This window comes from Trichoplusia ni, chromosome 17 (assembly GCF_003590095.1).
Source record: "Trichoplusia ni isolate ovarian cell line Hi5 chromosome 17, tn1, whole genome shotgun sequence".
Lineage (NCBI taxonomy): Eukaryota > Metazoa > Arthropoda > Insecta > Lepidoptera > Noctuidae > Trichoplusia > Trichoplusia ni.
In genome coordinates this window covers 7,727,628-7,755,502 of record NC_039494.1, presented here as the reverse complement: position 1 = coordinate 7,755,502, position 27,875 = coordinate 7,727,628, and the positions used below count along the sequence as shown (strand labels likewise).

The 27,875-nt window shown below is 35.3% G+C and overlaps 1 protein-coding gene across 2 annotated transcripts in view; it reads left to right on the top strand.

Moving 5' to 3' along the window:
• Positions 1 to 305: 305 nt before the first annotated feature.
• LOC113502306 (scavenger receptor class B member 1) overlaps positions 306 to 27,875 on the top strand; it is a 59,282-nt gene continuing 31,712 nt past the window's right edge. Inside the window, exon 1 of one of the 2 annotated variants that reach the window (XM_026883820.1) lies at positions 306 to 567. In XM_026883820.1, the coding sequence (XP_026739621.1) occupies positions 510 to 567 (58 nt within the window). In that variant the 5' untranslated portion in view covers positions 306 to 509. Of the gene's footprint in view, positions 568 to 14,983; positions 15,603 to 27,875 lie in introns of those variants that run through there. The other variant, XM_026883822.1, reaches the window with a different exon arrangement.

Below are 27,875 nucleotides of genomic sequence, written 5' to 3'. Positions count from 1 at the left end.
TAACCATTTTTCGTACACAATGATTGGAAATTCAGTGAGCCACAGTACACTCAAGGTCAATACAATTAATTTCCAATTATTGTGTTGGCATAATGCTTAAGAGAATATCAATAATCTCAAATTAAATCCAATTGATATTCATTGTTAATAGCAGAATTGGGCCCAGGTTGTACATCAACCATACGATAAGAATTCACAATTATTAAAAATATATTAAAAAATCATTATAACCCTTCTTATGTTGTTAACTGTACGATCTGACGAATATTACATACACAATAACATATATTATCAATTGCTTACAGGTGCGCGTACGCAGACTCACAGCGCTCTTGCCACCAGAGCGCCAGTTGAATCGCGACCACCGCGCGGGGCGGACGTATCGACAAACAATACATGGATATATAATAGTGCAGTGGAGTGAAGCATGAGTGTGTGTTGAGTGGTGCGAACGAAAAAAAAATATTCGTAAAAGATTTTTTTTTTTGGGTTTTTTTTTTGTAGAAAAAATGCAGGGCCGTGATAAGTTATGTGCGAAGCTGACGAGTGCGTTTCTGAGGAAGTGGTGTGAGTATTTGTTATTATTTTTTTTAATATGAGATGTGAAATGTTTTTTTTTTAAGATCATGGATAGAATATAGAATGGAACATCGTTTCTTAGTTCAGGCCTTTTGAAACTTTTTCTAACTTGTATACGTAACACATTAATGATATTCTCTTAAGTTTCTGTACACAAAGGGTAAGAACGGTCAGATTCACAGTTTTTCATCCGTCTGTCAGCAGGCTATATCTCACAAACCGTCATAGCCCTGCTATAAGCTAAATTTAAAAAAAAATGTTATCCCACACATTTATCATAAACACAGCCTGACAGACGGACGGATAGATTGTCAAAAAATGTTTTAGTTTTAAGTATTAAAACCATTTCGTTACGGAACTCTAAAAAGGTTTGAAGCAAAAACAACACATATTAATGAACTTATATTTAATTAACCTTCGATTATATTGAGATGGCTTTGAAAAACCTGTTCATATTTTTCCTTGGGTTTGCTTTTGAGATTCATTAGGTACATAACCATTCAAAAGGACAAGGCAGTTGAAATTTTGACCTTCTAACAACTGGAACAATTATGATAAAACTTTGGTTTGAGAATAGCTTACAACATGGATATATAAATAGGCTGTTTGCAAAATCATTTTCTCATTTAGAGATTATTGTATATGTTTTAAATTAAAAATGAAACTTAGATAATTTAAATTGTGAAATAGTTTATACATTTTTAGTTATTTAAAATTTGTGATTTTTTTTAAAGTATTCTCAAATTAATTAAATATATTCAAGTATTTAAATATTTATCCTTTATATAATTTCAACCACGCTAGCTCACTTCAGATGATCACAAATCCAATATTTGGTATCCAGGTTTCATCACGATATTTTCCTTTACCGTTTTTCACTGGTATATTAAAATTGAAAATAAAAAACATAACTTTGAAAAAGCCACATTGCTACATACCTTGGGGTCAAACCTGCACCTCATGCATACAACTCCATATATTGACGGCAAGGCCACAGCGACTTGTATAATTACACTAGCTGTTGCCCGCGACTTCGTCCGCGTGGTTAGAAGATATAAGTTAGGATTTTTTGAACGGAAGCCCTCGAAGATGAATAATTTTCCCTGTTTTTTCCACATTTTCCATTGTATCTTCGCTCCTATTAGTCGCAGCGTGATGGTATATAGCCTAATACCTTCCTAGATGAAATGCTATTCAACAAAAAAATAATATACAATTTGAACCAGTGGTTCCTGTGATTAGCGCGTTCAAACAAACAAACTCTTCTATATTAGTATAATTAGTATAATCTTCAGCTTTATATATTAGTATAATAATATAGATATTAGTATAGATGGTATAGATTAATTAACCCTTAATTAAATGTATGAGAGTTGTTTGTGTGGAATCTTTTTGCCGCCAACATTCCTTCCTGGTAGTTTTTCTTTAATATATAACTTCCTGATATAAACTATACACGTTATGTATAAGTTTACAACGCTCACGATTCTTACTTGAAAACCAGTCAAGTGCGAAACTGAATCGCGGTGATGAGGGTTCTGTACAAATAGGGTAAAGAAAAATCTAAAAAAAATGGTGACCCATTAAACTGATGAAGGTGCAAAGCGTAGCTTAACATCGATGTTTATTTTAAATGTTAATATTTCAACTGTTATGACTGCTTATGAGATACTTACCTTAGTGATAGACGCATGGACTGACGGACGTATAGCTCAGCCTCAGTAATAGGGTTTCTTTCTAATTATTTGGTTACGGAACCCTGTATAGTGACAGCTTCGGTAATGGCGCCCCACCGTGGGGCAGCTCACAAGCGTGGTGATCAATGCTCGTTCTCTGTATGAGAGGCCTGCAGTGGGACAGTTACAAGTTTACATAAATAATTTATGTTGTTCAATAAACTATAAATCAAGCCAATGTTACAAATAAACAGAAACAAGTTTTTGACAAAAACAACTCGTATGTGAGTTGGTATACGCAAAAAAATATACAAGGCAAGCTTCTTACAAAACAAAAAAATAAGCTAAGATATTATCTCAAATATTATCCTTCTTAGAAGTCGATAAAAACATGTGTATGTTATTTTTAGAGTTACGTAGCCAAAGGCAAAAACCGGAACTCTGACATCAAGGCTTTGCTATTCGGCATTCTGTCACCAGGCTGAATCTCATGAACTGCGATAGATAGGCAGTTGAAATTTTCATACATTATCTGTTGACGCTAAAAAACTTATAATAAAACTAAATATATATTTTTTTATAATAGCACTAGCTGACCCAGCAAACATTGTTTTGCCGAACATTTTTTTTTTCTAGTTGTATGTATTTTTAGTGCCACATTATACTGCATGGATGTTTTTTCCTCTCGATCAAAAACGTATTATTTGCAAGAATATGCTAATATATAAAATTCCCGTGTCACGATGTTAGTTACCGTACTCCTCCGAAACGGCTTTACCGATTTTTACCAAATTTTATATGCGTGTTCAGTAGGTCTGAGAATCGGCTAACATCTATTTTTCATACCCCTAAGTGGTAAGGGTTGCTCACACTAAAAAATATATTTTATTTTTCGAACTTAACTTTTTTATATATATTTAATAATTCATTAGGCAAAACAACGTTTGCTGGATCAGCTAGTGTTGTATAAGTATTCTTGCATTTATGTTAACAAAAAAAAAATACAACGATAAACTGATTTAAAGTTAAGTCAGACAGTGTTTTACAAGGAGCGACTGCCTATCTGACCTCCTCAACCCAGTTACCTGGGCAACACGATACTCTTTGGTTAGGCTAGTTGTCAGACTTTCCCGCTTCTGACTACCTGTAACGTCTGTCAAAGATGTAGGAATAACAGCCGGGACCCACAATTTAACGTGCTTCCGAAACACGGAGGAACTCGTTATGACAAAGATGGTCACCCATCTACGGACCGACCGTGTCAAGCGTAGCTTAACCTGTGATCGATAAACTTGTGGAGTTATAGCTTAACCAGGAGCTTCCCTAAGAGTGGTTACGATCTATAGCTATCTATTATAAGTAACTAGCTGTTGCCCGCAACTTTGTCCGCGTGGTTAGAAGATATAAGTTATGATTTATACCTGCCCTGTTTTTTCCACACTTTCCATTGTATCTTCGCTCTTATTAGTCGCAGCGTGATGGTATATAGCCTAAAACCTTCCTCGATAAATGGTCTATTCAACACAAAATTTTCAATTTGAATCAGTAGTTCCTGAGATTAGCGCGTTCAAACAAACTCTTCAGCTTTATATATTAGTATAGATATAGATTAAAATCCATGCATGTGAAACATCGGTTTTAAAATCTTGTATAATATAAGGAAAATTAATTTAATTAATGGATATTCAATCGAGGAAGATTATCTAATTACAGTTAATTCATTGTTCGGCCTTCTAGATTCGGTTCAATTAGAAATGAATTAACTAACATTTAGTTATTTAGTTTAATCTATTCGGTTAATTGATTGTGTGTGGGTGGAGTTTTATTTATGTTGGTTAGTTTGGGTAGAGGTTAATGCCCACTTGCCCAGCTGTGGGATGTTTATAGGCGGGTGTTATTATACAGTTAGTTGTTAAACATTTAGGAAGTTTTTTTTTCTGAAGTGATTGACAAATGATAATGATATTCTATAACTTAATACATGTTTTCAGACATTCGGTTACTCTGTCCCCATTTTCACACCCCCAGAACGTTTAACTGGCTCGACCGATTTTTATCAAACTTGTCTGAGAACATTCTCACATAATTCAACCTCTAACACATAATAAACTAAATTGAAATCGCTCAATCCGTTCGGTAGCTATAATTACACAGACAGAGAGAAGGGCATCTCCAACCAAAACACTCCCATTTTGTGTCCGGGGTTAAGAGTTGTCACAAAATCTGTAATTCCCATTTAAAAGTTCTGAGGTAAGAGACAGACGAATTAAGACCTCCACCTGAGTATACCGCCAAATGAATAGATCACAGGTCATCAAGTTTCATAATCTATTATTAAATGTTTCTAATATTGGTCAAATGCAAGTCGGAATCGCGAAGCTGAGGGTTTCGTACAAATAAGCGGCAGAAAACAAATTGGTTGAGTGAATATTAAATTGTGGGTTTTATTTGTCAAGAAAGAGGATAGAAATTTTAGTATTTTTTAGTAATTATTGTTATAGCAGCAATGTCCGTCTGTCTATCCGTCTGCCAACATGTATTTCTGTCATGATCTGTAAAAAATTTTTGCTTTCACGGTTCCTAAGATACATCCTGGTGACAGAAGGACTCACAGCGGACAGACAGCGGTACGTCATTAATAGGATTTAATATTTACCTTTTAGATAGAGAACCCAAAAACTAATCTACGTAACTTGTTTTGACACTTAAGAAACAAAACTCGTTTCTGATAATTATTTAATTAACATTGTGTGTATAAAAGTCACAAAATGTATTAAACAACAGGCTGAACTGGTTTCTTGTGACATTAGGACGAATCAAGGATAAGGCACATATTTATATGTATATATTAGCTGTTGCCCGCGACTTCGTCCCCGTGGTTAGAAGATATAAGTTATGATTTATACCTGCCCTGTTTTTTTTCATATTTTCCATTGTATCTTCGCTCCTATTAGTCGCAGCGTGATGGTTTATAGCCTAAAGCCTTCCTCGATGAATGGTCTATTAAACACAAGCGACTATTTCAATTTGGACCAGTAGTTCCTAAGATTAGCGCGTTCAAACAAACAAACTCTTCAGCTTTATATATTAGTATATATTACTATTATTACTAGCTGTTTCCCGCGGTTCCGATTTCGTGGTTATTTTACAGTTTTTGTTTGTCTTTGCCGCAATATTTACATATTTTCTCTCCATTTAAACCTTCCCTGGACTGCAACGAATATTTCAAGACTTAAATTAGCAAAATCGGTTCAGTCGTTCTTGAGTTTTAGCGAGACTAATGAACAGTACCTAATATAATTCATTTTTATATGGAAGCAGATGCTACTAGCTGTTGTTGATTCTTCAACATCTTTATTGTACAACAATTAATGGCCAATAAAGAATTATATTCTATTATATTCTACACAAATGGATATAAATTTTAAGATTTTATTTAATTGTGAGGCGACAAATAGTTACGGGTACCATACAGCCAACACATTTTTGTTTTACGTTTAATTTGGTTAGAAACCAAACAACCTTAATTTTAAGGGTTCCATAACCAAAGAGAATGAATGGAACCCTAAAGCTAAGGTATCTCCATAGTCGCAATGATGTCATTTTCGCGAATTTGTTGTTCTTTAGCCTTTTTTGTACAAACCCCTCTGTGTTGCGTGCTTTGACTCGCATTGAATGTCTTTTAAACAGAAAAAAGAAAACATCGAAAAAGACTGTTTTTAAAATATCTAAAATTGACTTTAGAGGACTCTGTTTAGACATCTTTTTTTCACCTATGTATTTTTGTTTTATCAAAATCGGTCCAGCCGTTTTTATACTTGTAAATTGCATTGTCATCGGGTTTGAAGCTACCCTGAAAATTTCAGCCCACTAGCTTATCGGGAAGTGCCTTCAAATTGAATTGCGAAAATCCAACTGGAACGATAAACAAACAAACAAGAAGAGCGAGTGTATAAAAACGTGGCAAAAATGTTATTTTTTTTTATTGTTTTATACACATATATTGCTACAGAACCCTTGATAAGCGAGTCCGACTTACACTCGGCCAGTGATCACCACATTCAGCGGACCGTCACTTACAAATGAATGAAAGCAATTTTATTATTCGTATATTTAATGCTTTTATATTTTGTGTAGGCGTTCAGTTCGTTAATATAAACAATTTAAGCAACATTTACTTTTATAATATTATTGTGGAAATTGCTTATTTTATAACAATAGGAACTATGAAGTTTATACTACTGATTTTTGCCATGGATTGTATAAATAACTAGTTAACCCAGCAAACGTTGTTTTGCCGATTTTTTTTTCTAGTTGTATTTATTTTTAATGCCACATTATAAAGAAAATAAAAACAAACAATTTCGCCAAAAAAATAAAATAATTTTTTTTAGTGTGAGCAACCCTTATCCCTTAGGGGTATGAAAAATAGATGTTGTTCCATTCTCAGACCTACCCAATATGTATACAAAATTTCATAGAAATCGGTAAAGCCGTTTCGGAGGAGTACGGTAACTAACATCGTGACCCCGTGTCCAATTTTATATATTAGAAGATGATGCTGATAGTAACGAGTAGTTTAAGGAATTTGATATTTTTGGATAGATTTTCTTTTTTTTTCACAAGTTGTGTAGGTGTGTCGAAGGCATAACTCCAGCGGTAGACTGGGGCAGGACTTAGAGGGGGGGGGTGTTCTCCGGGAGTAGATTTTAATAGTCTGAACTAATGACCTAGAGAGGTTTTGCCAACTATGTTGTGGTCGGCTTCCAGTCTAACCGGATTCAGCTAAGTACTAGTGTTTTACAAAGAGCGACTGCCTATCTGACCTCCTCAATGCAGTTACCTGGGCAACACGATACCTCTTAGTAAGGCTTCTTACTATAGTGGCTGTAAAATACGTTCAAATGTCAACCGAGACCCACAATATGGATCTTCCAAAAATTTCGGAACTCGTTACTATGCTATTCATAAATCTCCACCTATCCATCGCCCGACCTCGCCAAACGTCGCTTAACCCGTGATCGCTAGACTTGTGCGACTGTTACTCAGCCACGAGCGACTCTCATGAGTTATAAACTAGGCACATAACATAAATTTCATCACGGATACTGAGGTGAAAACTGCGCGTGCGCAGCGCGTGGTCATTTGCTATGCTGCGCGCGTAACAATTCACTATCTCAGTATTTTATACTCGCCAGTATTGGTTTAGCGTTTTGTCTTTGAAACCTATTTCTCTAAATAATGTACAATGTTTTTTTTATTTAAAAATATTCGACAACTTTCACACAACGCCATCTAGTCTCAAACTGAGCAAAGCTTGTATTATGAGTACTAAACAATTGATCATCATCATCATCATCATCAGCGTATCGCAGTCCACTGCTGGACATAGGCCTCTCCAAGTGCACGCCACTGAGATCGATTTTCGGCTTCTCGCATCCAGCTCTTGCCAGCCGTCTTGGGCAAGTCATCACTCCACCGTGCCTGAGGACAATTGATAAATATACATGATTAAATTTTTTGTAATGCATGCATATATTAGATAAATTACACTCAAACACAGAACAAATGATCGTACCTACTTATCGTACAAAAATTCCTCCTGGGTTTGAACCCACGATCTCCGATATACCAGTCAAGGCCACTAACTACTAGATCACTGACGGTTAAGGTAAACATCGTGAGGAAACCTAGATTCAAAATATTGGAATTTGATAACGGTCGCTATGACATAACGTTATGATCAATACACAAATCTTGTTTATATGCACATTCGAGAATTGTCTATTTACGTTAACGATTGCATAAATAGACTAACATGGTAGAACAGAGCGACAGAAATCTCATCGGAATCGGTCCATCCGTTTCAAAGATTAACCGGAACAAACACTCGAAGAAAAATTTCAAAATCCCTTCAAGGTCATGCAAATAGCTTTAAAAAAATATGTTGTCATTGCAAACAGACGTTTTTTGATAGTTTTAATTTAAATTCAAGGGTACCCATTATAGTTTTAAAATAAATAAGGGCTGAGAGCCTTCTAGTTTCTTAACTGAGCGTTTATTTATGTAAAATACCTATTTGTTGTGTTAACCTTGGATGTCGAAAGCATTACCACTCATTGTACAGTCGGTTACTTAAATATTGCCAAGTTTTAATAATTATGGTCAAGTGTTGACGTTCTAATAGTGTGACAGCCTTGTGGTGTGATTGCTGGATTGTCATGTCAAAGGTCGTAAGTTCGAATCGAAGAAATAATAGCCAGAAAGGATGGGGTCTAAATAGTGCATCAGACAAGTTTCCGTAAAATAATGATAACGTGTTTTTCATTTAAACACATCATTTAAAAGTAAGGGAGATTAAAAGCACCTAGGATGCTGAAATTTATGGTAGTGGGGGCTAGTGACGTCACTTGCTAGTAAAAAGCGTACTGGTAAGTGACGTCACAAGAGATTTGTAATCACTGTTTCCCATTATTTTTTTGTTTACGAGATAAAAGAAAAATACGTATCCAATATATTTTAGAGATCTGTCTGACGGATAAAATAGATTGTTTTTTTGTCAAATACCCTTTTTTATTTATTTATTAAAAATCTCCCTTACTTCTATCATTACAGGAATTTAAAATCCTAATGCGATAGTGCGGTCTCTTTATACAATACTTGAAAACTTACTTATTATATATAGGTACACTAAATATGTGTTTAAAAAAGAGGAGGTAGGGTATCGCACAAATAGATCACCGAGTATCTATGCTACTGCATTGCGTTTGAATTGCAAGAGAAGCAAGTTAGAATTGCGACCTCATATCGACTAAGGCTGCGTTTCCACTGCTGATGTGCGAGGATGCGCAGCGAGGGATGTGTTTGTAAAGAACCAATAGAGTCGCTTCATTCACCTCGCCTCGATCAGCACAGCTCAGGTGGAAACGGCTCAGCGGACATCCTCGCACGACACCTCTCCATGGCACATTTCAAGTGGAAACTGCTTACTAGTCGATTCGACCAAAACGGGTGAATCGACTACTTTCAATTTTGAATATTTTTAGGGACAGATTCGCCCGAGAAAAATTCAACAGCCGTCGAATCCGGTACAACGAAATTTTATAAAGATAAGATTATATACTATGTGTTTATTTGCATGAGACATGTGTTAAACATTTTTTTATGTGGTGACAATAAGCATCAACATGTTCTGCCCCGTTGGCGTACAAATTTGGCATTTAGTAAAATTAATTAACTACTAATTTTATTTTATAATTACATACCTAAATACTATTGCTGTACTTAGTTTTTTTAAGGTTTCATTGTAGTTATCGCTACAAAAACTCGATACAGGTCTAAACCATCCAAGATTTAAAACGTTACATAATTATTCTCTCTCAACGTAAAGTGGAGATATTGAATAATACAAAATGATTTTATTATTACACGGTTGGATGGATGTTATAATAATATTCTCTTATTCATTGAGATGTTATCATATTTAACGGCTGTAAAAGCAAAAGTTTTTAAATTTACGTTTCAGTGATGTTAAATCTCATAGGTGGACGTTGAAATGCTAAGTGGTAACGGTAGCTAATTGTAATTTATTTGAAAATTAAAAATGGTTATTTATAGCAGATTATTTACTTTAGTAGCTGATTTGATTTCGATGATTTGCTATAAACAATCCAAGGGTCCAAAATGGACATGCACAGCCAAGAGGAGCTCGTGGCTGTGCTATAACCGCATAAGTGATTCGATCACAGGTTAAGCTATGCTTGACGCGGTTGGTAGATGGGTGACCAACTTTGTCATAGCGAGTTCCTCCGTGTTTCGGAAGGCACGTTAAATTGTGGGTCCCGGCTGTTATTCCTACATCTTTGACAGTCGTTACAGGTAGTCAGAAGCTTGAAAAAGTGTGACAGCCAGTCTAACCAAGGGGTGTCGTGTTGCCCAGGTAACTGGGTTGAGGAGGTCAGATAGGCAGTCGCTCCTTGTAAAACACAGGTACTCAGCTGAAACCGGTTGGACTGGAAGCCGACCCCAACATAGTTGGGAAAAGGCTAGGCCGATGATGAATCCAAGGGTCCGAAATCAAACGAATACAGAAAAATCGTACAAATCGGCCCAGCCGTTAGTAGAAATGAGAATATCACGGAATTGATTTGGTCAAATCAAATCAATTCAGTGATATTCTCACGCACATATTCGCACGTATAAAAAAATATGTTGATTATTAATCACAGCGGGTTGATATATCCTGTAGACTTCCTCAATAAAGACGCAATCTAAGACTGTAAGAGTTTTTCAAATCGGACCATTAGTTCTTGAATTTAGCGCGTTCAAAAAAACATATATACCTACTATACACTTATTTTTGGCTTTATCATTTAATATATTATATTTAATATCAATTGAACTATATTTGCACGATATTCATCGCTTTGTCTTATTTTACCTTAATGCTCAACCAATCAGATGTAGAGTAGGCCTACCGAAACGAAATCCATGATTATTTTTAAGTTAACAAAAACTCGGGTCAATTTTTTAACCTTAAGTTAAGAAAAAATTGTAAAAACAAAGTTAAAGAAATCTTATTTGAGTCATGGTCAAGATGATTTAAAAGTTCAATGTCTTTATTACCAGAGCCCCGATTCTGCTATTTTACAATGGCCGATGAATGAATGGCAATTGGATTAAATTTGAAATTATTCCTATTCTCTTAAGCATTTTGAAAATACAATAATTTGATGTTAATTGTATTGACTTTGAGTGTACCGTCCCGTACTGAATTTACAATTATTGTGTAGAAAAATGCTGAAGAGAATACGGAACTTGTAATTTTAGCCAAATTTCATTCGTTCATCGGCCCGGCCGTTGTAAATAGCAGAATTTTGGTCGGTAAGGTCTATGGAAAAGAGAGAGTGATACACTGCAGATAAAGCCGTCTCGTTCCCACTTTGACTGGCCTGTTGGTCTAGTGGTTAGTGGCCCTGACTGCCATACCGTAGGTCGTGAGTTCGATCCTCACCCTGGACAGATGTTTGTGTGAGGAGAAGAATAATTTTGTTTTGTGTCTGGATGTAATCTATACTTCTATACTAATCTATATCTATACTAATATATAAAGCTGAAGAGTTTGTTTGTTTGATTGTTTGTGTGTTTGTTTGAACGCGCTAATCTCAGGAATTACTGGTCCAAATTAAAAAAATATTTTTGTGTTGAATAGACCATTCATCGAGGAAGGCTTTAAACCATCACGCTGCGACTAATAGGAGCGAAGAAGCGTTATTTTTGAAAAGGTGTGTGATTTAGAAATGTAACTTGTAAGTTTATCAGTTGCCCCGTACTCATAATGCAAGCTTTGCTTAATTTGAGACTAGATACATGGCGTTGTGGAAACTAAAGTACCTAAGTGCTTGTAACAGTCATGCATCATCATCATCTCACCCTATAGCAGTCCACTGCGGGACATAGGCCTCCCCAATTGCACGCCATCGAGATCTATCTTCGGCTGCTCGCATCCAGCGTCGTGTATCGTCGTCGGCTTTAATTTATAATCTTTTAAATAAATAAATGCGGACAACATCACATACATTGTTCTGAACCCAAAGTAAGTTGCTAAAGCACTTGTGTTATGGAATTCAGATACAACGAAGGTACCACAAACACCCAGACCCGAGACAATCCAGAAATGTGAATTTTTACATCGGCCCGACCGGGGATCGAACTCGAGACCTCAGAGCTAGCGACACCTTGAAACCGGTGCGTACGCCACTCGACCACGGAGGTCGTCATTTATAATCTTTGTTTACAACCGTTATCAGAGTGATCTTAATCATTGTTTTGCGATAACTGCTTTTTAACTGCTTATTGTTTGATTAATTCACTGAATGTGTACGTTTTCAAAACAATAATATATCTGTTTTGTTTTGTCTGCAAGAAGTTATCGATGTACGGATTAAATTAAGAAGGAAAATTGTGATTAACAAGCTAAGATAAACAAAAAAAAATTAAAAAAAATGAGATTAATTTTTTGATTTGGAATCAAAGTACTCAAAAAGAGGCAATAGGGATGACGACTGGGTATGAAAAGAAAACATCTACTTAGTCCCTCAGTTAGATAATTGAAAAGTATGAGACAATTTTTTTTCCTTTTTCTGATAAACTTAAATTAATAAAGATAAACTGGTTTAAAGTGTAGGATAAGGGCTTGTGACTTAACAATATCGTAAACAATCAACACATATAAATAAGTAGAGTTTATTTTTATCGGAGAGATGCAGGTTCGATCCCAAAGCAGGCAAGGTACCAATGTTGCTTTTTCGGTTTTACTTTCTCAATTATTCTAAGACACCACTGACAAACGGTGAAGGAAAATATCGTGAGGAAATCTGGACTCCAAAAACTGGATGCTAGCATGATGATAAACGCTCAAACCTTCTTTCTAAACGCCTATGCCCAGCCGTGGGACGTTTATAAGCTGGTAAATCATCACGCTATGACTCTAAAGAGTTAAGTAGTATAGTTCTTGTGCAATGTTTCCTAGTAAGCTAAACGCTCCGTATTTTTGCACTCTGTAACTGACCGCTATTGCGTAGCCTATGTTTAACAATGGCGGGGGTACTGTTTATTTGTGTGTTCCGTATACTATATCAAACACAATAAAAAACCTCGGAAACTTAGCTTTAATCCTTACTAATATTATAAATGTGAATGTACGGATGTTTGGATGTTTGTTACTCAATCACGCAAAAACGGCTGAACGGATTTGGATGAAATTTGGCATGCATATAGCCATTGACATGGAAAAGAACGTAGGCTACTTTTTATCCCGATTTTTGAAATAGTTCCCGAGGGAAAATTTAATAGGTGTGTAAAAGATATATGATTACTAAGGGGATGTATTTCAATGGAAACGGCTACCACCGAACGCTGTAAACTGAAGTCCACGCAGACGGAGTCGCGGGCAACAACTAGTAAAAAACTAGATTGAAATCGCTCAATCTGTTTGGGAGCTGCGATGCCAAAGACAGACAAACGAGTTCAAATTCTACGGAATTGTTTTGTTTTGTTACAGAGCTCCTATTAGCTTCTAGCTACAGCAAAATCAGCCTCATGTCATCATAATATTACATTGTCACACAATATACATAAACGTGCAAAATGTCATCTCAATCGGAAACCGGGAAGTGGGTCTTTAACTTGCAAGATTTGATTACAGACAAAGGGACAGGTGAAACTAAATATTTGGGAAAATTAAAAAAAAACCATTTGATGAATTCAAATGTCGCTTCTATCTGGCATGTTGCACATTTTTAAATGTATTTTAGTTAAATATATAGCGCTTTATCCTGTCCACAACAGCAAAAATAATATGCCACAACTTTCACACAACGCCATCTAATCTCAAACTAAGCTAAGCTTTTATTATGAGTAGGTACTAGACCACTGATAAACATACTTGTATATTTCTAAATACATAATATAGGTAAATTACACCCAGACACAGAACAAAATGATCGTGCTCATCACACAAACATTTTTCCTGAGTGGGAATTGTACCCACAACCTCCGATATAGCAGTCGGTCACTAAATAATCTTGCCATCCGGGCCGATGATGGAAGTTCCTGTCCTGTCCTGGTTTGTCGCAATAAGCTCATAAATAGCAATAAACTTGATCCAAATTCTCTTGGATCTTCTTCTTAGCGTATGGTTGATGTACAACCTGGTGTCAGAGTGTAACCCGCCCGTAGTCCTCTGACGTGACGCAACACACACTTGAAACATTCTCAGGCGTGTCTTCCTCCTTCCTTTTGTATAAAAATGTTCTTAAATCAATTTTGATGATTGTTTGGGTTCTGTAGGCAAAGAGAAAAAACGGAACTTGTTTTGTCCATCCGTCTGTCACCAAGTAGTAATCTCATGATAGCTAAGCAGTTGAAATGTTCACACACAGATTGGATGTATTTCGCTTATAACAACAAATACTAAATATGAACATTGGGGTTAAGCAACGATTGGTATGGACATAAATATGATTGATGACTAGCAACCTGACCTGAAAATTTGCACGTTTATTATTTTAGCAACCACAGTATCATGTGTCTGACTCCGCATTTAACTAGTATTTTTATTAGTCCTATCTAAGTAACATTTCATCTTAAAAAAATAGATTAAAAAATCTAAATACCACTACACAATAAACACACACTCACTTTTTAAATGTCACTCCATTCAAATTTTATCAAAATCGGTCCAGCGTTTTTATAGTCGTAAATTGCAATATCATCGGGTTTGAAGCTACCCTAAAAATTTCAGCCTGCTAGCTTATCGGGAAGTGCCTCAAAATTGAATTACAAAAATCCAACCGGAACGACAAATAAACAAGAAAGTGAGTGTATATATGCCACATATTGTTGTAAAGATAATTTTGTTTAAGGAGAATGTTTACAGTAACATTTCGACCATATTTAAAAAATCCCCTTGATTTTAATTATGAACCTTTAAAAAGGTCGACTAATTTCTTTGACACTTTCATTCGGATGTCTTTAGCTGTCTGTTTGTCTGTCTTCCTGTCTTTAATGTCCGCCATTATAGTTCAAGGTAGGCATAAAACTTGTACACCTTTGACACTGATCTTTTAATAATAATAAATGTCAAATTTGATTGACTTTTATTGTCATTTCGAAAAGTGCCTCGAAAGAAGTTCCGTATGTTTTTTTTTTCGTTTTAATCGGAAATATAAACTTTGCGGATCGGGGTGTGGATTTGTATGTAAAGGTGTGCAGGATCGATCTTTTTTATTTAAAAAAAAAGTCGTATTTGTTAGTCTTATCAGCGTAAATGGTTTCTAATTTTTCATGTCATTTGATTCGTTTATTTTTAGTGTGCCGTATCTAGAAGGTTACGGATTTATTTTATGGGTGATAAATTTTAATTGCTACCTATTTGTACGGAACCCTTATTTATCGTGACACTGACTCTCACTGGAACGATTTTTTTTAAACATATCCTCATTGTCATCGTCACAACAATCTGACCTTCTTATTAAATAACATTCAGCACTAAAATTTCACATTTTTGCGCGCACGAAATGTAAACACGGGTTTCCGTGCTCCCGCGCATACGAAACGGATCTCTGAAAAAAAAAACACAACGGTAGCGTAAAATGTAACGAATCGACGGGCGCGCCGCCAGTCACTCTTGCGCATTCGAACCGCGAGATGCCGCGCTGAGCCAATCGGGAGCGATTCCAAATTTGAGAATTTTGTTTAAAATTTCTATTGTTTTTCTTATTTGAACAATGGCTGTCCGAACGATAGGACGCATGGTCGACTATGTAAAGTCAAATAGAAAAATAAGTGAGTGTTTTTCGTGATTTCTTAAAGTGTTTTTTTTATGTGATTTCTGTGGTTTTAGTTGAAGTGAAAATTTAACTATTAGCCTTCGGATCAAAGGCGCGGATTAGGAAATTCAGTTTTTATACTTTAACCAATTCCGTTTGCAATTAACTTCGGTTTGCTTAACTCGTGGTTAACTGACCTAGTTAACTTACATGCTTCAATATTAACAGTTAAAATTACGTTAATATTACACACAACGTTAACGCTTTTGGTATAGGAACCTTCCAAAAAATTAAACCAAAACAATTTTAACCGTAAACCACTTGGGTATTTTTTTTTGGGAAATTTGTGGGTTTTTCTAATAAAATTGGATATTTAGCCAAGTTAACTGTTTTAATCTTTAAGTTAGTAGCTTCCAACCGATTATCAGCAGGTTTATAAAAAGAAATACTGGTTTCAGACCGGCCTGCGGTACAGTTATTTTTAGTAGTACCAGTTTTAGATGGTTTCGTATTTAAGTAAGCTAACTTAAATATAAAGTTTTTTAAATATTTGAGAGAAAGGCTGGAGAAAAAATGTCACTTTATTTCACGACCACTCAAGTGTCATAATGTCTAACACTTTAATTTCACCGACACTTAAACTGGTAATAAATAGATTTTCAAACGACTTATAGTTACTATCGTATCTCTCTGTTAAAATGTTACGCCTATATGACTAAATAGCTGTATCAATTTTGATAAAACATTGAACCATTAATATAATCCAAAATAAAATACACTTATTACACTATTTCCCGCTTGCCAAAACTTCAGGTTTAAAAACAAATTATCATTTAAACCAATCAATCAATTAACTTAGCCCATCATTGTCCACTGCTGGGCATAGGCCTCTCCCAAGTTGCCACAACACCCGGTCCTTCCGTATCCAGTATCGAGTGCTCACACAATAATATATATTTGAAAAAGGTCTAATTATTCAAGATGGATAGCCAAGTTGAAACTTTTGAACAACATTATCTAAAGACAGCACCCTGTATATCCCACCCTTCACCGCTTCTTGAGTGTGGTTTGGGGAAATACGAGGCATAAAATTTCATAGAAGGTACGCAGCCTCTCCTTTAAACCGACTTTAAAAAGATGGAGGTTTTCAATTCGTTTGTATTTTGTTACCTTAAAACTTCGGATCGGATGAACCGATTTTGTTAATTATTTTTGTCACTTAACGTGAAATAGCTGTCATTTGGTCATAGAAAATCATCAAGTTTGGATCCGTAGTGTTTATTTAATTTTGTAAACGGTTGTATGTTTGTTGTTATAACAGACGAGCTGTTGCCCGCGACTTCGTCCCCGTGGTTAGAAGATATAAGTTATGATTTAGATCTACCCCGTTTTTTCCACATTTTCCATTGTATCTTCGCTCCTATTAGTCGCAGCGTGATGGTTTATAGACTAAAACCTTCCTCGATTAATGATCTATTGAACACAAAAAGAATTTTTCAATTTGAATTAGTAGTTCCTGTGATTAGCGCGTTCAAACAAACAAACAAACTCTTCAGTTTTATATATTAGTATAGATTTCGTATTTACATAACATTTTTTGTTACAACTCAAAAAGTCTTCATATATTCGCGCGGTTTTGGTACGACTCTCTTGTATTATAATAGTATTAAATGAGTACTGTATTATATAAATATGAAACACGAAAGTTGGAGAAACATTACATGTACGCAACATCGTACTATCCTACTAATATCATAAACGCGAAAGTTTATATGTATAGACGTTTGTTCCTCTTTCACGCAAAAACCACTGAACGGATTTAGACGAAACTTGGTACACAGATAGTTTATAACCAGGATTAACACTTAGGATAGCTTTTATCCCGATTTTATGTTTCCGGTGAAGGAGTGTATTAGTCTATTTTGCTTTTCAAAAAACCTTTGTGTTTTGGTGTAAATCAATAAGCAAAGAGGTTGAGTGAATAATGTACTGTTTGCTGTCAATTTTTTTCTTAATCATGTGGTGAGGAAGGCTTTGAGCATGGATATGGATGGATATAGGGGAAGAGCACGACCAAAGTAACGATGGATGGATTTTGTGAAAGACGATATGGCTGCAAAGAGTGTTGCTTGTGAGATGACGGCCGATAGGAAGGTATGGAAGAAGATGACATGTTGCGCCGATTCCGAATAATAATTGGGATAAGGGCAGGGGAATGGTGATGATGATAATAGTTGCGAATTTTTTTTTAAACGTATTACGATCTGGCTGGATAATTTGAAACATCCGTTGAAAATTACAACAATTGCTGCGGATGCTGTGACAAATCTATTAAATGGACGATGATTTTGGTTTTGAACTATTAGTTTTCTTTTATTATAAAAAAGGTGAGTCAGTTTGGTTTCCAAAAACAATATGGTACCCATGACCGTCTATCAGTCACTCTATTACCAGACGTTTGTATCTCATGAACCCTGGTAGCTATCTACAGTTGAAATTTTCATAGATAATTTATTTTGAGGTAAAGTTGTTACTTATTGCGATCATGAGTTTGGTGAGTGCTTTCTTTTCATAAGATTATTTTTCTTTATCTATTTGTACGGAACCCAAAGTGTCGCGAATCTGACTCACACTTACGACTTTTCTTCTATCAAAACTATTTTAGAAAATGCGATCAAATCTGTACAATCACCCTATTTTTTTTTGTATTTACACAAATACCTTAATGACCAATCAATGATTTTCAAAGTTAATTTAACAAAATAACTAGATTATACCTTAACCAGTAAAGTCTAACCTAGTTAACAGTTTCCGCTTTAACTGGCGGCAAAAGTAAAAGGCGGCCACTCCACCAGTGACCCAGCCGGCCGTGAATCCTAACCACAATGTTTTTGTTAATAACTTAATAAAATTTACGTATTACGTAAAAATTATTTAGAACGTTAATGTAAAAAGCCCGACTACGGGAAAATCTTTCATAAAAAAAAAAAAAAACGACTCCCGCATTAAGGAATTTAATCCTTGTGTCGCGGGGGATTCACAAACATACACGTCACATGCACAAAGACACCCAGACACAGATCACACAAATGTTTGTCCTACGCGGGGATCGAACTCACGACACGTCACTCACACTGGGTTTGGCGTGGTGACCTCAACCGTTCGGTAAATATTTTTCATCGAAAAAAAGACATTTTAAAAGCACTTTATTTTCTCAAGATAGATGTTTCAATAGTGAAGTTATCTTGAATATCCATTTCTTTATATACAAAACGACAATTGTATGGAAAAATATATAATTCTGTGTATTTCCGATGACGCGGTTACTAAGAAATATACACGTGCTTTGATTTACGATATTTCTTTGAAAATAAACCGCGGTATCAACAAACAATGTCAATAGAGTGAGCTGTTGGCCTAGTGGTTAGTGGCCCTGACTGCTATACCGGACGGCGTGAGTTCGTATCCCGCTCAGGACAAATGTTTGTGTATGAGCACGATTATTTGTAATAAATAAGTATGCTTATCAGTAGTCTAGTATTCATAATCATACTAATATTTTTGATGCTAATACATGTGAGTGTGTTTATATGTGTGTACATTTGTTACCTCAAACGGCTGAACCGATTTCGATGAATTTTGGTATGAAAGTAGCTGACACCTTGGATTAACATATAGACTGCTTTTAGCCAACTGCGTAAAGGGAGAGTTGTGATTTTGCATTTATAACCGACATACAAGCGCGTACCGCGAAACGGCTAGTAGTAATTTAATTGTTTAATATGAAATACTATACATATACTAACATCACTTTCCCTCTTACCAACCTAAACTAATGTAAAAAGCTGAATAGTTTGTTTGTTTGTTTGAACGCGCTTATCTCAGGAACTACTGATTAAAATTGAAAAATGTTGTGTTAAATAGACCATTCATCGAGGAAGGTTTTAGGCTATACACCATCACGCTGCGACTAATAGGAGCGAATACAATGGAAAATGTCCATTAAGAAAATCCTAATTATTATATCTTCTAACCACGCGGACGAAGTCGCGGGCAACCGCTAGTCTTTCATAAGAAAGAAAAAGATGAAAAAGAGACACATTATACTTTTTAATTTAGCAAAAGCCTAGTTTTATTTACGGCGTTATAAATACATACTATTAAGATAATTTCACTTTGTTTATGCAACATATAATTAACACAATTCTAAATATATATATATTAATTGTGTGATTTTAATTATTTTATTGTGTAACTGTGATGAAATCTTTTAATTTAACTTTATTTATATTGTACGTTTTTGTTCTTGTTTTATTCGCGCGGATGTTGGTTATAACGGCAGAAACATTACTCTCCTTTTTGCTTAGTCGGGTAAAAAGTACCCTAAGCAATATTACAGGCTATCGTCTATCTTTGTACCAAAATTTTGTCAAAATCTGTTTGACCATATTTCAAAATCGAATTTTATAGATTACTGGGTTTTCACCCGCGTCAATGTCGGTTATGTCGCGTTTCCAAGAGAACTCTTCAAAAGTCCGGGATAAAAACTATCCTATGTTGTTTCTCAAGGTCAACTCTATCTCTGTACTAAATTTCATTAGCATCAGTTCAGTGGTTTAGACGTGAAAGCGTAACAGACAGACAGGCAAACAGACAGGGAGACAGAGTTACTTTCGCATTTATAATATTTGTAGGGATCTATTGTTAAAAAATGTAAAAAAAAGTTATAAATTCGTTCAGTTTCAAGTTTTATCAAAATAGGTTTAGTAATTTTTGAGATGGGCAATTTTATTTGAAGTCGATTGCCCTTGTTATAATATTACTAAATGACAATGGTGTTTTAGTTTCAAAAGCGTTAATTTAATATTACTGACCATCCTCTGACCCCAATCTGATGAAAAGCAACAAAAAAACAAAAGAAATCACTTTGACGGTCACTATAACAATGTCAGTGCGATTGTCCATTCAATGCACAATATATAAATTATACAATAAGCCTTATGACGAAAAGAATAGAGTTTATTTTTCTAATTTGATTAGTAAGTGGAGTTATGGTCTTTTTGTAAAGGATTTTTGCGTGATTGACAGATTTAGTTTAGAGAAGGACGGTCTGTAGTATGGTGGTTAGAGAGCAGTATTGCCGAGCCAAAGGTCTCAAGTTCGATCCCCAAGGCAGGTAGGCATGTATCGATTGATCTTTTACTTTTTTTCTAAGTGACTTTCGTTTTGTTACTTAAATGATAGAACGGTTTACTCACGCGTATTTATTGGAATTGCCTGACTGGTTTCAGATTAAATCGGAGCCCTTAATCATGAGCTAAGTCGAATATCAATTGGGTCTGAAACTAGTCAAGTCCTAGCAGTTTACTTAAGTAGTCAGTCATTGAAGTACGTTAATCTAATTGTCTATGTTTTTCTATGAACCTTATTTTTGACCATAGACAACGCAATTTATCCTCTTTCTCACAGCATCAGTCGTCATTGTGTTGCGTTTCGCACGCAATGATGAGAATCGGAAGTGGTTACGAATAGCTACGGGACCCAAGATGACATGTCGAGACCGACAGACTTGTTATAGATATAAACATAAACATGTAACTAGAAAAATGAAAATTTGATTGTTTTTTTTTTGAAGTAAAACTTCTTTAAGCGCGACTAGGAGGTAAAATGATAATGCAACGGAAGTCCGTTACGGCAATATGGCGTCGCGTTTTAAACAACGCCATCTAGTGTCAAACTAAGCAAAACTTGTATTATGAGTACTAGACGACTGATGGACACATTTATATTTCTAAATATACTTAAATTAGATAAAATCTAGACTAAAACAAATGATCGTGGTCATCACACAAAAAAATAGTTTTGGTCTAAGAGCCCGTGGACCCCAGACCTATGTTATTTTATAAAAGCTAAAAGATTGTCAGCGGATGCTCCCAACATAGGTAAGAACAATGGTCGATTATGGAGTTTGGGTCATGGTGGCTTTGGTAGATAGACGGTACTCAAAGTGCCAAAAAATTAATCTAAAGTGAAAAGTGCCTGGCTAATGAGACAACATCATCTACCTATTACCGAAGTATTATATTCTTACCTATGTAGGTGGCATCCGCTGACAAAGTTTCAGTTTTTATAAAATAACGTAGGTCTGGCGTCCACGGGCTCTTACTCTATTCTGGGTGGGAACGCAGCGAAGAGTCGTGCGATCTTAATACGAAAAATACGCGTGCTTTAACTGTTATTTTTATTAATTATAAATCAAATATAATTTTAGTGAGTGGCAGTTTTGTGAAACAGAAATCTGTCGTGATTTGATTGTAGGTATGTAACTTTACAGACCATACTACTATGACTGTTCGTCTATCACTGGTGTGTATCTAATGAACCATGATAGTTAGTCTCTTGAAATTTTCAAGTTTTCAATTCAATAGAACGGAACTCTTAGTGCAAAACCGACTGGATTTACTTTTCAATGGCTTTAATTAAATTCTTATGCCCTCTTATATTAAACAAATCTGTTATCCGTATTTGTGAATTATTTGAATTATTATACATTTTCTAAATTTGAAGCAAATTATTATGTATTCAGATCGGCAGCATCTAACTGACGTAACCAAATGATAATGTTGCCATTATTAAAAATGAATTTGACAGTTTCACTTCTTTTTTGTTGCGACATTTGTCTGTGGTTTTGACATTTGTCTATGACTCTCTGTTTAGTGTTGTATTATTGGGCGTAGAGAAAGTAGTTTTTAATAATAATGTTATAATCGTTTTCCTAATATAACATAGGTGTAATAGATTTCATAAGGCGGATTCCTAATTGCTTATAGAAGGGCTTGCGTAACTAGTTTAAAAGTTGGCGCGACTGTCGCGTATCCCATCATTGAGCTCTCCAGTTGGGTCCGAAACTAGTCGGGCGATCTAGACAAATACGCGTGAATAAACCCTTCTTAAATATAATTTAAGTATGATTTAAAAAGCTTTATATGAACACTAGTTCTAATTAAAAACCGATGCAGTCCATTTTAAAATATTTCAATTTCGCAAGTATAACTAATCATGAATTTACGTAACGTTGCATCGTATGCGCTTCTAACCTTATAATATTAATTAGTAGACCGAGGTTGCATCTACAATTTCGACTGCGAAAAATATTTAATACTAGCTTTTCGCCCGCGGCTTCGCCCGCGTCGAGGTCGGTTATATCGCGTTTCCAAGAGAACTCTTCAAAAGTCCGGGATAAAAACTATCCTATGTTCTTTCTCAAGGTCAACTCTATCTCTGTACCAAATTTCATTAAAATCAGTTCAGTGGTTAAGACGTGAAAGCGTAACAGACAGACAGACAGAGTTACTTTCGCATTTATAATATTAGTAGTGATAATAGTTGCTTAGAGCAATGATAACCTAGTTGTATAACCATTGGACTTTCAAGAGAATGGTCGTAAGATCGAATCCACGACTATGTATTTTCTAATGTGCGCATTACGAAGTAACTATCAGTTTAAACTCTGACACCAGGCTGTACTTCGACCATACGATAAGAAGATAGAAACTGCTTATTTTGTCTTCTGAAGCGCACAAAATCTTAGAAAAACTGTTTTTCATTTTCTTAATTATTCTAACTTAGCATGAAAGAAAACATCATCATCATTGGCCTAGCCTTTTCCCAACTATGTTGGGGTCGGCTACCAGTCCAACCGGTTTCAGCTAAGTGCCAGTGTTTTACAAGGAGCGACTGCCTATCTGACCTCCTCAACCCAGTTACCTGGGCAACACGATACCCCTTGGTTAGACTGGCTGTCAGACTTTTTCAAGCGTCTGACTACCTGTAACGACTGTCAAAGATGTAGGAATAACAGCCGGGACCCCACAATTTAACGTGCCTTCCGAAACACGGAGGAACTCGTTATGACAAAGATGGTCACCCATCTACGGACCACCCGCGTCAAGCATAGCTTAACCTGTGATCGAATCACTTATGCGGTTATAGCTTAGCCACGAGCTCCTCTCGATGAAAGGATGATCTCCTTAGGATGAAAGAAAACATCATGAGGAAATATGGACCAAATATTGTAATCAGAAATCGTCAGCAGTGGGACGTATATAACTATTACCTAATAAAAGCTTTGAACACAATCTACCTGTCACCCAGTTATTCTTGTTCGCCACGCGTATTGACTTGCAAACTTGTTTAGTACTCACCTAGTCTAGCTTAGGACCTAGCTCGAAATCTAGGGCATTCATTACGATCCATTCACTGGTAAATACTAGATCTAGGGTTGGCACATTAATGATGTTTGTAGAAAATATATTTTGATACGAATATTTATATCACAGTCATCAAGTTTTTGCTAGTTTGATTTGTCTTGACGAGTATTTTGATCTTGAAGAAAGAATATTATATTATATCAAGGAATAAAATGCAACCCTATTACTGAAGTTCCGCTGCCTATCCGTCTGTCCGTCTGTCTGTCACCAGGCTGTATCTCTTGAACCGAGATAACTGCTAGCAAGATAGTTGAAATTTTTAGACATGATTTGTTACAGCTATAACAACAATCGAAGTTCAGTAACCTTTGGTAAGGTCATTTATTTGATGGGTGATTTTTTTTTATTTAACACACCTTCAGCACTTGTCTGGATTTTTCTCTATTTTGTAATTTTTTGACTATAATATTTATATTTTTATCAAAATGCTGCCAACCCTACGCGAATAAGTGGCGTGCCGTAAAAGGCGTTGCGTCAACTTGGTAACTAGGAGTTGTTTTAATAGTGTTCTGTGGGTCAGGAGAACTTTGTAAATTAGTCTAATTTATAGATATTTTTATGAATACGATATCAAAATTCTGCTCAGCAAGTTTTTATTTCAAATAAGCGATTTGGAGGCATTTTTGAAACGTTTCAGTTATGACTGCGCGGATCAAAACGTCAAGATACTTTTTCATGATTTTTGGTATCTTACTGTATCTTTTTGAAATTATTTTTATATTGTTTTGATCAATAGTAGTGTTTTTTTGTTATGTTTTTTTAAAGTACCTACGTATTTTTTTATTTACCTATTTGGATTTCGTCCTTTATCAACATATCTTTAATAAGGGTTCCATATCTACCATTATCTTTGTCTATTAAAACGGTAAAAGTAAATGTCTTTTGTATGAGATACCCCTTGAATATTTAATTTATTCTGTTTTTTTAGAATTTGTTGTTATAGCAGCAATAATCTAACTATCCCATTCATGAGATTCAGACTGATGGAAGACTGACTGACAGTGGAGCCCTATTCACAGGGTCCCGTTTTCACCTTTTAACTATGTAATCCAACCCAAAAACAACTTCTTAGTTTTTAATCAAATATCTTGTTAAATAACCATACATTTAAACAAACTTAAAAACTGACATTATTTTGACGTAACAAAGTAACCATTTTATTTATTTGTTTTGCAAAGATATCACGTAGGTGTGAATCACAGATGATTCCGCGAATGCCTGTTAGTGCCTTTTAATAATATGCTAAATATACTTAACAGCGTATAAAATCAACAGCTTCGTCATCGCCATCAGATATCTACAATAAGTAATATTATAAATGCGAAAGTACACATGTGTGTATGTTTGTTATGTCTTGACGCCTAAACGGCAGGGCCCCAATTCTGCTATTTACAATGGCCGATGAAAGATGAAATTGGATAAAATTATCACTATTCGTAATATTCTAAGCATTTTACTAACACAATAATTTGAATTTCAGTATGGGGCGGAACACTCACGGTCAATAGAATGAATTTCCAATTCTTGTATAGGCAAAATGCTTAAGAGAATAGTTTCAAATTTAATCCAAATGCCATTCATCAATCGGCAAACTTTGTAGAGAAACTCCTACCTTGGATGAACATATTTTCGCAACTGCGTTATGGTAATGTTTTTGCAGCTTAATTCGACATCTGTTCTAGCAGAGCCACGAGAAAGAGCTAGTTTAGATGTAATCATTCTTGTGCATATAAAATTAACGAATTCCAAACGGCACTGGAAATGAATCGTGGTGTAAAACAGTTTGAATTTTCGTTGCCGCTGTTGGAAAAAAAATTAACTTAATTAGTAGTTAAGCAATAGTTGGTACCTACTGTCATAAGTTTGGTGGATTTTACCATTTCTATTAATTATTATTTTTATTCTATTTGTATAGATCTCCCAGCATTGAGAGTCCGAATGGCACTTTACCAGTTTTTGATATACGCGATAAAAAGAAATAATGCTTTGCAATCTTTTTTGGAAATCTCTGTATTGGACTAATTCGATTTTTACATCAAACCCTCTATTATGAGAAACTGCGCAAACCGCATGAATTCCTATAAACTGGACGTTTACGAAACATCTAAAAGTGGTTGTCTCAACAATTTGAATTAGTATCAACACCGCTCGCCAAGATGGCGGCTGTTTACAAAACATGGCGGCCAGGTGTCATTTCCTTGCGACGGTTTCTATGTTGTTGATTGTAACCGATACCTGTTGTTGGCAGATATTACTGTTTTCCCGTTTAATTCTCGAAAGGAACGATTGTTGCGTAGTTTTCGGTTTAGTGAATGATATTTATACTTCTAAGTAGTTTTCGATTAAGCTATATTGGCTGGTTCTAACCAAATGAGGTTTGATTTTCTGCCTATAATTGTCCCACTGCTCGTCATACCTTTGGCCTCTTCCCATATAGGGAAGGTTTGAGCATTGATCAAGCTAGCTGACTAGCTTTTAGTTTGTTAAATATTTCAGATTTCAATATTTAGAATACAGATTTCCTAACGATGTTGTTGTCAATGCTGTTTTACAATTTAAAAACTTTGAAAAAGTGTCTTTAGTACCTATTTGCCTGCCTTCACACATTACTCAATTTCCTGATTCTTAGCTTTACTGAGGAACTTCAAACAACAAAAATATTTATTTTTTGTCTCAACATAATGCTAATCCAAGACCCCGTAGTACGCAAGTCATACTGTCAACCGCTAAACCAAAGGTGTCATTCAAACATACCGACACGTTTTAAAATCAACAAAAAAAACGGTTGCTTGGCAACGCACATTATTCAAAGATGGCGTCAACCTTGACAGGCCAAAGGTATTTTTTACTAAAATGCATGAACGGCAAAAAGAGTAAACGATTGATTTATGCTAAATACCTATCAAATATTTTATTAAACAAAGAGAAAAAATAAGGAAAATTAAACGTAATCGTTAGTCATATTTTTAAGGTTTTATAAACTTGCAATGTGTGAGTCTTTTTTGAATACTAAATTAGAAAATATGGACTCCAAATTGAGATTATATTTTGCATGTTTATGTAGGTTCAATAAGGGTATAATTTTAAGGTACTTTTGCCTGGGGGTCTGATGAGAGGGAGAGCTTTAGAAATGACTAAATGAATCACCAATAGACAAGTTACATCAACATGTCTTGTGCTAACGCTGACGAATCCCTCAAATGTATTGAACTGACAAGTCAAAATCACGTCACTTGTCGAAGCGGAATGTCATTCACATACATTTGAAGTTGTCTATTCTAATGGGATATAACATTGTTTTGGCACGCAGGTCGGCTTGATTAATTAATCGTCTCTTATTGATTAAAAATTGTATGGTTAAATTGTTATATAGACCCCTTTTTTGTTATTTTTAACAAAAAATATCATTCATACATGATTTCTATTTAGGTTTTCATTTCCCGTTTTCTGTCTGTATGTGTCGCCACAGACCGCCCGCGCCGTCTATAATCAAAACTTGCAAGTTAAAGCCGATTTTTCTCACCAGAGAGATGATATTTTGGGACCGTTTACCTAGACTCATTCTCTATTTGAAATAAAATCTTTCGATTTCGATTTTGAGTACTTACTTACGGCCGCTTTCTATATTCGATCTCAATCCCTAATTTACGGATCGAGATTGACATTTGAATCCATTTACAACTTTTAGTGTTTCTATAACCGATCCATGGATCGTTTTCTCGATCTTTTTCTTCAATCTATCTTTGGGAGGGCGGATCGAGATTTTAGATTGGTATTTGTACGAAAGTGACAGTTATGCGTTTTCTATAACCAATCTCTGGTTTTGACAAATCGATTTTTGGCCTTTTTTGATCTATAATTGCGATCCCCAATTTTTTACGGATTGTACTGAGAAATCTGTTAAAATGGAAATATTTTCAAGTGATAGTGATAGCGATCTTGAAGTATTAGCTCAGCTATCGGACTGGGATAGTAGTGACAGCGAAGTAGAACAAACTCTGTCCTTAAAATTTGTAATT